We start from the raw sequence: 13,968 nt of genomic DNA, 5'->3' as shown, positions 1-13,968 counted from the left end.
CGCTACCGGCTCGGCCGAACCAGACCAAACCGGGAGGAACCCACCACTGGCTGTAACCATTAACTCAGGATTATGCTTTATCAAACCACCACTGCTCAACCTCATATTTCTATATGTAAGTAATAATACTAAGAAATTTTAAAAACAAATTTCAGAGCTAAGGTATGCAATCTGTGAAAACTGGAAAGGCTAAGTGTAATTCTAAACAAAAAATGAAAGTCAAATGTTATAGTTTACGTCTTTCTTATTTTAATTTTCAGAATTGAAATTGAAATAAAGATGTCTATAAGAAATAACCACTTTTGTTTGGTAACAATTTTTCTGTAAGTTTGGACTCGAATAATGTTCCCTTTTGATGACAGAGGATATTACCAAATACGTATGTTTCATTAAGTGCTCTTTTGCCTTAAGATTTTTCTAAAAACTTTTTCCTGACATTAAAATAAAAATGGATACAATAAAACATAAAATGGGATTAATGGAGAAAGAAGATTTAGCACAAAAAATTAGAAGTGCTAAGCAGAATTATTTTGAAGATGCTAATAAACCAGGTAGATGGTTAGCATATAAATTGAAAAAAGAAAGACAATCAAGAAATATAACACAGCTAATGGATGACCAAGGACAAGTTAGATTTGGGCATAAAGAGAAGAAAGAAATTATACAAGATTTTTACAGAAAACTGTATGAACAAGAAAATATAGAAGAGGAAAATATTAAACAATATCTGCAAAAGACGAATTTACCTCAGATTTCAAAAGATACTGAAAAAATGCTAGAAAGAAACATAACAATGATGGAATTAACAGAAGCAATTAAAAAACAAAAAAATAAAAACAAAAGAATGGGAAGGCACCAGGCCCAGATAGATTGCCAGCGGAATGTTATACAGAAAATGTTGAGTCTCCCGTTGTTAGAAGTTATGAATGAAGTTACGTTAAAGAAGAAAATACCCAAGTCATGGTCAGAAGCATATATTACACTTGTTCCAAAGGAGGATACTGATTTACAACAAATCAAAAATTATAGACTTATATCCCTGCTAAACTCAGACTATAAAATTTTTGCTTCAATATTGGCAGAAAGACTCAAAAGATATTTAAACAACTTTATACACTCTGATCAAAATGGTTTTCTGCCAAAGAGACAGATTAGAGACAATATGAGAATAGTTCTGGACACTTTGGAATATTACGAGGCCCACCCTGAAAAGCAAATGGCCTTGATATTTCTAAATGCACAAAAAGCCTTTGATAATATGAATTGGTGATTTATATTATTGCAGCTGGAGCAGATGGGCTTCGATAGAAAATTTATTCAAGCAATAGAAGCTATATACTATAAACAAACAGCAAAAGTAATGATCAATGGAGAATTGACAGAGACTACTGAGATAAAAAAAGGTATGAGACTAGGTTGTCCACTGTCCGCTCTGTTGTTTGTATTAACACTAGAAGTGCTAAATAGAAAGATTAGAGAAAAAAAAGAAATAAAAGGAATGAAAATTCGAAAGGAAGAATATAAACTACAAGCGTTTGCAGATGACCTGGTTTTTATTCTTGAAGATCCATTGGTATCAATAATTACGTTGATAGATAAAATAGGAGAATATGGAAAAGTAGCAGGTTTGAAAATTAACAAAGATAAAACGAAGATTTTGATAAAAATTATGTTAATAAAACAAAAAGAAGAATTGGCTGAAATATCAAAAATGCAGGTGACAAACAAAGTGAAATATTTGGGGATATACCTGACAGCAAGATGTAGCACACTTAAAGAAAATAACTATAATAAACTCAAACAACAGATTGGTACAGATTTGGCAAAATGGGAGAATTTACAATTATCATTGATAGGGAGGATATCAACTATTAAGATGAATATATTGCCTAGAATTTTATATTTGTTCCAGAGAATCCCAATTAGATTGGGAAAAGATTACTTTGAAGAATTGAATAAAATAGTGTTAAAATATATATAGCAGGGAAAAAAGGTGAGGATAAAATTAAAATTGTTACAAGATGCTAGAATAAGAGGAGGTTTTGGTTTACCTAATTGGGAACTATACTATCAAGCAACAAGTTTGATGTGGATTAAAGAATGGATAATGTTAAGGAATACTAGATTATTGACTTTAGAAGGACATGATTTGTTGTTAGGGTGGCATGCTTTTTTAAGGTCTAAGGGAACAAAAACACAGGGATATTTTAGAAGACATTATATATTATATATAATTCTAGTCTGTGTGTCGATGATTGAAGCTTTTTCACATTCAATAACATTCAAAAAGGAATAAATTGTTAGATACAGTGATTTATTGAATGAAAAGGGTGAACTTAAATTGAAGCAAGAACTGGAAGGACAAGGTTTTAAGATGAATTGGTTTTCTTATGTACAAACATGTTCTAGATATGATAAAGATTGTAAAACAGTAGGTTTTTATAATAATTTGACTAATTTGGATAAAATTTTAACAGGTTCTGATGACTATGTAATTAAGAAATTATATGGTTATTTATTAGAGGTAAAATTGGAAGAAGAACAAGTTAAAGAAACAATGATCGTATGGGGGAAAAACTTTGGTCATGGAATTGATTTAGAGAAATGGCAAAAACTGTGGTTGCAAAATTATAAAATGACAATGTCAACAGCATATAAGGAAAATTTGTATAAGATGCTTTACAGGTGGCATCTACCCTCGACGAGAATAGCCAGAATGTTCAAGAACAAATCGGAAAAGTGTTGGAAATATCATCAGACACCGGGCTCATATTACCATATGTGGTGGACATGTGTAGAAGCCAAAAGATATTGGACTAAAATTCACACATGGTTGGAAAAAATGATTAAAAAGCACATTGATTTCAAACCAGAGATTTTTTTTATTAGGGATCTTACCAGAAATATATAACAGAGAATTGAGTTACCTGATTGTGAATGTATTGACAGCAGCTAGAATTGTGTTTGCTAAAAACTGGAAAAATGAGGAAATACCCAAACAAGATGAAGTTATTAGGAAAATTATGGAATGTGCTGAAATGAGCAAATTGACATTTGAAATTAGAGAACAGGAAGATAAACAATACTATAAGATATGGGATTTATTTTATCAATGGCTAGATAATAAAACATGGAAATGAAATATGAAATATATGTTATAATACAATTTATGGAAATGATTTTAATGGGATGAAAATGCCATTGTTAAATGAATGATAAATGAGAATAATGATATAAAGATATATGTTTGATAATACAAGAGTTTAGAGAATTTGTAATGATGAATACGAGATGAAGCACAAAAGATCTGTAACCAACCGACACACTACTTGTAATTGGAATGGATGATGGATGTTTTTATGTTTATGTTTTGTTTAAAAAATAAAAAACTTTTTTTTAAAAAAAAGATTTTTCTAAATTTTTATTCACACTTATTTTTAAATTCCCTATGAAAGCAGAATGTACCTTTTCCACAAGCTCTTGGTTTCTTTTGTATAAAGCCTGCTTTTCTTCAATCCACTTCATGTCCTTAAAAAGAAACAGAAAAACCCCGCAGTGTTATAAAAAAACATAGGGAAACACCACAAATCTTTTACAAACGCAAAACATTTGAAGAGAGCATATACATGCATAAGAAACAAGGAAAGCACAGCTGAAATTTATCTTCCTGATTTGGCTTCAATAGTTTCTAGATAAAAATACATTCTGACTTTCCAACAGCTGATAATCTGTCTTTTGAAGAATACTGAAATGAAATACATCCTCCTAGAGTGTATTATGTACAATTTTGAGGTGTCCTCTTCAATGAATTACATTCCCAGTTTACAAGGATAGGAGCCTTCAGAAGAATAGGAAATTCCAAAATCCAGGATCATACTAGAAGCAATTTTGTTGTCTATTAAATTACCCTTCCCCTGATATTCATCTGGATGTGTTTGCATTGCAGTTTCCATGACTGTCAATGTCTTTTGTTCTTGTATGAGCTTTTAAGAGAAATCTTTTAATTTAGGGATAAGGTACACGCAGTGTATTCATGTCCTATATTTTATGTGACTCTGGTTTCTTGCTAGCTTGGGGAATAGTTATTTCTCATTGAAATGGGAATTAATTGGCTTGATCTCACAGACAATGAGATCAATTTAGCTCAGTAAGCTATCTCCACATAAACAATCATTGGAATGATGGGCATTAAAGGTCAATAGTACAATTCACTCAAAGAAAGAGAAAAATAATCATTAACATATGAAAGAGAAATTGATATTAGTTCTTAATACCGTAGCCTAATTTAGAGCTAGAAAAAAAATCTAAAATTAGAAAATTATTTTAACTTAAAGAGAGAGAAAATATGGATCATCAGACACTAAGGAAAAATTGAACTGAGTGAAACAATACAAGAGAATATTTGTTGCTCAGGGTTAAACTGTGGGTTCCTTGGTGCTCTCTGAGCTTGACTGTTTTCTTGAAGTCGTTTCATTACCAAACTAGGTAACATCATCAATGCTAGAAGGGAGTGGATGTTACTCTCATTTTATATACTGGTAGTGACTTGCCCAGTCAGTATTGGTGGGAATTGTCTTGGTGATTCCTTGATTAGGCTCTTGTTTACTGTTATCTTGTTTGTCTGAGTTGTTAGTTCCCTGATTTCCATATTGTTTACTTCTTGATTGTAGATCTAGTGTTAATCCCTGATCATCTGGGTGATGAATAGACACATAAACATAAACAATATCTACATACTATGCAAAAGAGACAATAAACAAGCCAAAAAGGGAACAAAAAGCATTCAGCACTCAGATGAGCATAAATTAACTCCAAGATTAACATCAGACCAACAATCTGATGCCAAGGAACAGCCAGTAAACAGTCAAATCACAGATCCTCTAAAACCAGCCCTACCAACACTATCAGGACAAGCCAGTAGAATACGTATAAACTGAGATCATATCTCACTACTAACTAGTACTGATATTTACCTAGTTTGGGTAATGAAACATCTACAAGAAAACAACCAAGCTCAGAGAGTGCCAACAATCCCTCAATAATATATACATCCAAGTTACCTTCCAAAATCTCATTTTTAAAGCCAAAACTGGGTTTAAAACCATATGAAGCAAAGAACTAAGCTATGGATTTAGCAAGTGAATTTCTGGGGGAAAAAAAAGCTTTTCTCTAGGGCTATTATAATGTAGATTTCTCCTAGAAAACAAAACAAGAATAAATCAAATAAGTATCAAATGACTCTCCACCTGGAAATGAGATTAGGCAGCAGAGTTGGGCAGAGGCAGTGCTTGAAAAGGAAAAAAGAATCAAAGGATTGGAAATTAAGCAAGTCAGTGAGTAGGCAGCAAGGAAGAATGAGTAAGAAGAGAAGAAACAAGTGTTTGGATTAAAGGCATTCCTAGCCTGCCCAACAAAGGCTACCAAATCTCAACAACTCTACAATGATGGTAAGGATAGGAGAGAAAATGAGAGGTTCACCCTGAAAAGTGAAAAGAAACCATGAGGCATGTAGCTGGCTTGACTTCTACAGCTACATGAAAAAGACAGGCTGTTAAAGACAAAATCACACCGGAGGGGGCTACTCAGTTGATAGCAAACCCCATCTCTGTCCTCATTCTCTGCTTCCTTACTCATCCATCTTTTATTCTTATATCGCTGTTTTCTTTTTATTGCTTGTTCTGTTGTTCCATTACTTTGCTACTATTATGTTTAGAATATAACTGATAAAAATATGGACTCTGTGGAAATGTATATTTGATGTCAAAACTGCATAAAATGTGTGCATTAAATATAGAAGCTTACACTTTATGTCTTTTTATACAGTATTTTTTTTCCGGTAGATTGAAACACAGAATTCAGTGAGTTTTAGGGGCAGAACCTACAGTAAGTTACATTCTGACCATCCTACATTAGCTTCTTGTTGATTCTCAAGTATAATTAAATGTGCTGGAGTTTGATTTAAAAAACTCAAAATGGTCTTGAACCGTGCTATTCGAAAGACAGTTCTCGTTTTCTGGCATTTGTATGTTTTCTAAGATCATCTTTCTCTCTCTGCATGCACTGCTTTGAATTTTAATACTCATTGCTCCATTCACACAAAATAATAAAGCATTGTTTAATGGACAGAAAAGGAGCATCAGTAAAAATGGACTCCAGGATTCCAATATGCTTGTTCTTCTACCAAGCTATGGCAAATAGCAGTAGCACTCAGACTTATATATTATTTCATAATGCTTTACAGCCCTCTCTAAAGGGTTTACAGAGTCAGCAGATTGCCCCCAACAATCTGGATTTTATTGACTTTGGAAGGATGTAAGGCTGAGTCAACCTTGAGCAGGTCAGGATCAAACTCTAGCAGTGGGCAGAGTTAGCTTGAAATACTACATTCTAACCACCATGCCACCATGGTTCATTATGTGATATAGTGGGGAAGATGTTCGACTTGAATCTACCTTCAGCCAAAAGCTTACTCGGTGATTTTGATCCAGTCGCTCTCTCACCGAACTTGTTTTTATAGGGGAAATTCAAGTGCTATGTATGCTTCCCTGAGCTCTTGGAATAAACACAGGATATAAATCTAATAAATAAACATCAATAAATAAAACCAGGAAATGTGTATAGTAAATTAAGATCTGCTAAATAAGGTAACCAATCCAGAATTTGGAACTGGATTATCTGAATATAATTTCAATTATAACTTGCATGTTAGAGGAAAGAAAGAATCAGAAAATGTGGAACTGAATTCTATTTCTGTTTCCAGTCATGACAGAGAGACTTCACTTGGGCTACTTTATAGATATAAAACTGATTTAGCTTTACATATATGGATATTTTAGACTTAAGTTCCATGAATGGAATGATCAAGAAAATTAATTTAGAATTAAATCCACTCTCCCTCTAGATCATTCACTGATTTTCCAGAAATTAATCCTGTGAAATGGAAAAGGGATAAAAGATTACAGACATGGTTCAGCCCCAAAACAAGCCTGCTTCATCCAAAACACAATGTTTAGAACCATTTTCAATTCAATGGATTAATTTTTTGGAAAACTGTTTCACATTGGAATACATTTGTTCATGCTTCCATGTGAACCTATTGCTAGTTATCTTATAGTGATAACTTTTGATAAATCTGTGAATAATGTAATGTAATGTAAGTAATGTGAATTAACACAAAACATTTTTTCCCAATGTATATTACCTGTCCTTGTTCAGCAAGTGCCTTTTCTAGATCCTCTATTTGAGCTTGGGATCTCTGGATTTCTGCCTGAAGCTGCTCACGAGTCTGTAGGATGGGATTGAAAAAATGTGAAACTTACTCTGATTGCTGCTATGCTAAATTACAGTGCAGTCTTCTTACAAAGTTGAATGGCCTAAGCAAATACTTGCAAACACTCAAACATCTAGTCACACATTCAAATAATTTGAAGTGCTAATTATACTTTTATTTTATCCCTAACACATGTTTGCATGGAGGGATATAAAATTGGAATTGATACACGCTAAAGACAGCCATAGGTCTCTTATACCAATTCCTCATACTTCAGGGACACATTTTCATGTCCATCATCCTGTATCATCTATGTCTTTTAGATGATTAAAAATTGATTCCATTTTTAATGTTTAACATTACATGTTAATAACATGATTAATAACAAGTTATTAATAACAATTAATAACATGTCAGTAACATAGGAAATTACCAAAAGATGAAAAATTATGCGCCTGTGCAACTTTACTAACCATCCTTCACTTCTTTATTTTCTAGCATTTCTGTCTATAATGTCATTGAATTCCAATTTCATTCAGGAAATTTGTTAAAAGTAAAACATCGTTAGGGGTGTTTACTTCCTAACTAGGGATGACTTGATCAGTTATTTCCACCTTATGTCAATTTCATTTAATGTTTAATATTATATATATATAATGTATAAACACATTGATCTTCAAGACATGACTCAGAAAGTTTTTCATGTGTGTTTGAATTGAATCCAACTGGATCGTTGGAAAATATGGAAGCAGATTGATAACTATGTTATTAGATTTCCATTTGATATTCCATGAGGTATTATTCGAAGGATAAATCCTATATCGTGGAGGCAGTTGGCCTTGTCACATGTCCAGAAAAGAGAAGAAACTGGTCTTGCTCTGACATCCCAAATACAACATGGCTAGAATGCATATTCATCAAATTTAAAAACCCAGTTTACTCCCTAAGACTTTATGTTTAAACAAACAATCAGATTTCAAGACCAGTGCCTAGGAATATATCAGATGATATGGGATATTTCAGTGATATTTGGTACATATTTTCACATCTTAACATAAATAAGTGGAGAGTGGAAGGAATGGATGAAGACAGGAAGAATTTGGTTTTAGGAAACTAATGTGGGAATGTTCTCGTCCAGTTATCTGATTACCTTATCACTAATTTGTCTCACTGCATAGCCTTGATATTTAAACAAGTCAACAGGTTAGAAATGATACTTGAAAGAAACAGTTCCTTGCCATGGAAAATTGATTCACTTACACACTAGAAAGTTCGGGTAGATATATCTACTTTGGAAAAGAAGCTTAGTTTGTAAGAAAATAGAATGCCTAGAAAAGCTTCTTCCCAACTTCCGTATACAACAACTCTTTTAGCAACAGGAATAAAAATGAAAAAAGAGAGGAAAACATGTATTTCATGATCACAAATTATCAGAAATCTGTACAAGGTACTTTTCTGAAAAAGGTGATCCACAAGGAAGAGAAAACAGAAATCAACATGCTCAGATTATTCAATTTGGAATATATTTTTCTGAAATGTATTTAATATTTTTAATATTTAATTCATTAATTAAAAAGCATTTAATGTTCAAAGACATGTATTTTAAAATATTTTAAAGACATGTGTTTTTAAATCGGCCAAATCTATTTAATTATTTTAATTTTTAATTATTGTTGTGTCTTGTGTTTTTAAATTGGCTGTACACCGCCCTGAGTCCTTCGGGAGAAGGGCGGTATAGAAATAAAATTATTATTATTATTATTATTATTATTATTATTATTATTATTATTATTATTATTATTATTATTATTATTATTATTAGAATTTCCATAGATTTTAATGTCAAGGGTTTTCCTTTAAGCACTCTTTGCAAGCTAATGAGGACTCTCTTGGTGTTTGCCTGCATGTAAATCTTTAGTAATTTTCTTCATCTTTAGATAGAAAATCATAATTTTATTCCAAATTTAAATCAACAAGAAAATGTAGTATGCCAGGAAAAGAAAAAAAGAAAAGAAAAAGAGACAGAAAGGCATGATTTAGATGCTCTGGTTTTGCTGGTGGGATACTGGAAATATGTGGCCTGCAATGCAGCAATCAAGGGATTTCTTAATAAGTGTAATTTTTAATTTATTGATGGGAGAAGCAAAGCAAATTTGTTAGATGTCAAGTATTCCCATAATTTCACATACACTCCCAGCCACTATTTATTTATTAGTTTGTTCATTTAAAATATTTACACAGCTGCCCAGCTTATAGCAAACCCCTGGGTGGTTCCCACTAAAGCATAAAACCATGTAGTGCATCTTTAATGCCCCATTCTCTGCATATCTTTTTAAATAGGTCTCTCTAAACCAGGAATGTCCAGCCTTGGCAACTTTAAGACTTGGCTGGCTGGGGAATTCTGGGAGTTGAAGTTCACAAGTCTTAAAGTTGCCAAAATTGAACACACCTGCTCTAAAGCAAAGATATGAAGGGGAGGGAAATAGAAAAAATCGTAAAGAGTTCAGGAACAACATGATACGGTCACAAGTTTTTACTTTCATGTAATATAAGCCATTTAGACCTTAACTTCTCGCTCAGCATCCAACGTTCCTCCAACTTGTTCTTGCAACAGTGCATATGCTCTCTGTAAAGCTTGATATTCCATTGTCAGTTGCCTGAATCTTAATTCCGTTTCTTCTTTTGCCATACCCTAGTGTGAGAAGGAATGCAAAACTGAACTGGAGATGCAATTATCCTGACAAATCAGAACTCAAGTGGCTGTTTTTGCAGTGTCACCAAAGGCCCCTTCCCTTCCTGGAGCTGCCTTGCAAACAGGAGTTGCACCTGGAAAAGTTCAGAGCCGTTAGGAATCTGACTGCTTGCACAGAGCAACAATCCATCTACCCATCAAAGTGGTATCTGTCTCTATCTATCTATCTATCTATCTATCTATCTATCTATCTATCTATCTATCTATTATCTATCTATCTATCTATCTATCTATCTATCTATCTATCTATCATCTATCTATCTGCATAAAACATGCTTTTGAACTGATAGGTGAGGTGAGTTACAGGAGCTCACCCTGCTATGCAGTGCTAGGGCTCAAACCATTGGAGCTGAGACCATCTCCAGTGCCTCACTCTAAATATAAAATAGAAAAGTCTTTCATGTACGACTTAAAATATTCTCCATTTTGAAGTTAGCTCTAGAAGAGACCTTGTTGATCATGGTTAATGGTATACTGTAAAGTTTATATTATTACTACTAAAACAAGAATACATTTAATTACATTCCATATAATATCTCTTTAAGCATAAACTCTTGCTTGAACATTATACATATCATAAATTACCTCTTCCAGGTCATCATCTGGCGTGCAGGGAGTTTGATCTGTTCGATCCGTTTGATATGAGATTGAAGAGCCATCAGATTCAAGAGATGCTTCTTCATCGTACCCAAAAAATGTTTCCACCACTGGCTTCTGACCAAATGACAATGTGTAAGTACAAACAAGCCAAAGTTGCAAAGATGTTAAGCATAACTGACATAAGGAATAATTAGATTTCCTTCTTCCATAATGCAGTGCTATTTATGAATCTCAGCACTTTTCTCATTATATAGTAGTTTATCAGATCTGCCATATAAATGGGGCAGAAGAGTAAATAATGATTATCCATCAAGTACAATTCATAGTGTCCGAATCATTAATGAATACCAAAGCTGCTGTTGAGCCAGCATAAATCTTCTATAATTTCAGTGTAGAATCATCACAAATGAGAGTAAACTTGAAATTTAATCTATTGTGGGATAAAAAATTGGCGTTATCATCTCTGACTATTCCTTCAGTGCATAAAAAGACGGAATGTGAACTGGAAGAAAATCTTTATATGGACCTTCACAATGATAAAGAGGTTTAGGAAGAATAGCTTTAAAAAAGGGATAAAAGGAAGGGATATAAACTAAGAAGGAATGGGTGGAGGAAGGAGAGAGTCAGAATGGAAGGTTTTACAAAATCTAGGGAATCAATTTAGGGACTTGTAGGGATGAAAAAGCTCTATGGAAGGACTTACATTGTCTTTAAAAAGATAACAAGAAAACAGATTGGCATCCTTTCAGATATTGACTGAAAATATATGAAACTAGATTATAGTTTACCAATAAAACCCCAATTTTCTGGTATTCTAAAGAGTTGGAGCTATTGAACTCATGGAGGAGGGAAATATCCCTACTTTATTTTCATTAAAAAAAGACAACTCCAAATGAGCAAGGAAGAAAATGCTTATTTTAGTCAAGATAAGAAAGCAAGTAGAAATTCCTTGGAATTCACTTTGCTGTGATTCACTATTGGGAGATGTTTAAGCTCCTGAACTTTAGGAAGAAATATTGAGGAAAGAGCAAAGGTTTGCTGAGCTCTTCCACCTTCCAAGAAGCTGCTGCCAGATGTTCTGGAATAAAGATTGTCAGATTCATCACTTTTCTATTCACCCACCTGCAATGTGAACCACAATCAGTGACATTTTAATTCAAAAAGTAATTTTTTTAATGGGTGGTGGAGAGATTTTGAACATTCTGCTCTGAAAACCAGTTTGTCTTCACGTCCTTCAACTGAGCTTTTAAAACTTAAGTTAAAGTATCTGCCTCTTTGTAAATTTTATTTATATATATATAATGTCATTGTCATTGTACCTATATACACAATATACCCATACAATGACATAACACCCAGAGACCAAGCCCAACACACATGACTATCTCCAGACACCCCACCCCACCCACCAAAAATTCCCCACCCCTAAACCACCCAAGCGTCCACACAGCAGACCAAGTAATACTATCCAACAGCTCACTGATGGTGGCCCTTTAGTTCATTGTTGAGTGCTATTTAGAAGATTTTAGAGAAGGCACAATTTGAATTAATTTAAATATTGGAATAAGTTATCAGTAATTTTTTTGACATTCTTAATGGCATTTGTCTACATAATTTTATATTAGAGCTAACCTCAATTCATGACTGGAGTGACTTTGATGATGCTATTTTAAACATCTTCATGTTTTGATTGAATTAATATAGTTTTGAAGGGCAGGTGATGCTGTGAATTAATAGTGGAGAAAGATCTAAATTTCTCAAAAGCTTCTGGTTAAATCTGTGGGAATCCAGATGCTCAGCCAAATGGTGTCTTTCACTGTTCCATCGAATCTTTCATAATACTTGCCCCCAAATAAGCTTCTTTTTTTTTTTTTACATTATTCGCTTACCTTGGGAAATTTTGCAAATTTCTTCCTTTGTTTCTTGTATCTTAAAAGCTTGTCACGCTCCTGTCCGAGAGAAAAGAACAAACACTAGTTTGAACTCTGCATATGAAACATGTTTATAGAAGGTGTGAAATGAGGAATGAGTTTGGCAATCAAATTGTATGGATAATTTATGGTGCAAATCAAAATATAGCAAAACAAAAAACAAAACAAACCCCCCTGAAGTGAAAAATGTGATCATCAGACTTTAGGAACATGATTTGTCTTTGGTTTACTCTTAATTTTCTACTACCTTAGAGGAAATTCTGTGGCTCATATCTGTGTTAGTAATTAGAATAAATTATTTTGCTATTAATATGTAATATCATTAAATATCTATAGCTGAATAATCCCAGGCAGAACACAGAGAAGCATATATGAAAATCAAAATCAAATGTGAATGTTACTTACTATTACACTCTTCACATAGCCGGCAGTTTCTAGAGTCTAGTTTAAAAGAATTAAAAGAAAAAGTTAGAGTGTATGACGGTAATAAAGATTTTGAATATCCTCATTTCCTTTTCATCCATACACTTTTGGACAAATTGTTATTGTGCCATTGGCTTTAAATTAACTTTTAAATTATTAATTAGATATTTAGACCAGTCTGGATGATCAGCAACAATGCTAGCTGGGAATCCAAAATACCGAAATATCTAAGGTTTAGCAGAAGGGGGTGGTTTTCCCTACAATGCTTAACGCATTGTAAGCCACCCTGAGTCTCCGGAAAAGGGCGGCATATAAATTGAACCAATAAATAAATAAATAAATAAATAAATAAATAAATAAATAAATAAATAAATAAATAAATAAATAAATAAATAAATAAATGAATGAATGAATGAATGAATGAATGAATGAATGAATGAATGAATGAATGAATGAATAAATGAATAAATAAACTCTAGATTTAAAGAACTCTAATCCTAAAGTTCCATAGCTTTTACCAAGCCATTATTTTCTTTGAAGAAATTTGTGAAACTTTCATTCAGATAACAGATAAATTATTGATGTGTTAGACCACAGTTCCCACAACTTCTTGTACCCAGCATTTAAGGAATTGTGGTCAAACATATCTGGGCAACATCAGATTGGGTAGGGCAGAGTAATGTACTGATAATACTGTTAATTTCATTTTAATGGAACTCAAACAAAACAAGAGATTGGTGAGGCAATTGACTACACACCCTCCAAATCGGAAAAACTCTTGTTCTAACTCTAGTGCAAACAAGATAAAAGAAGGAAAGAAGGAAAGTAATTTTTATCTCACTGTATGAATCCCAAATGTAGAAACATAAGTGTTCAGTTTTATATTATGCCCTTTACTTTTATAGTGTGAAGTGAAATACAATAGAACTTTTTTTATTACTGAATCTGAAAACTAGATTTTTGCCAAGAGAAAACAATGATCACGTTTAGCA

The 13,968-nt window shown here is 33.0% G+C and overlaps 1 protein-coding gene across 24 annotated transcripts in view; it reads right to left on the bottom strand.

Moving 5' to 3' along the window:
• JAKMIP3 (Janus kinase and microtubule interacting protein 3) overlaps window positions 1-13,968 on the bottom strand; it is a 110,912-nt gene that overhangs the window by 20,088 nt on the left and 76,856 nt on the right. For 21 of the 24 annotated variants that reach the window (XM_087871665.1, XM_087871659.1, XM_087871660.1 and 18 more), the window contains 6 exons: window positions 12,959-12,994; window positions 12,512-12,571; window positions 10,608-10,736; window positions 9,834-9,962; window positions 7,202-7,285; window positions 3,466-3,528 (listed from right to left, as the gene is read on the bottom strand). In XM_087871665.1, the coding sequence (XP_087727791.1) occupies window positions 3,466-3,528; window positions 7,202-7,285; window positions 9,834-9,962; window positions 10,608-10,736; window positions 12,512-12,571; window positions 12,959-12,994 (501 nt within the window). The remainder of the gene's footprint in view (window positions 1-3,465; window positions 3,529-7,201; window positions 7,286-9,833; window positions 9,963-10,607; window positions 10,737-12,511; window positions 12,572-12,958; window positions 12,995-13,968) is intronic. The other 3 variants (XM_087871663.1, XM_087871666.1, XM_087871672.1) reach the window with 1 other exon arrangement.

The sequence above is a fragment of the Pantherophis guttatus genome, chromosome 6, assembly GCF_059756535.1.
Source record: "Pantherophis guttatus breed Tessera chromosome 6, ASM5975653v1, whole genome shotgun sequence".
NCBI lineage: Eukaryota > Metazoa > Chordata > Lepidosauria > Squamata > Colubridae > Pantherophis > Pantherophis guttatus.
This window is presented reverse-complemented; position numbering and strand designations above follow the sequence as displayed.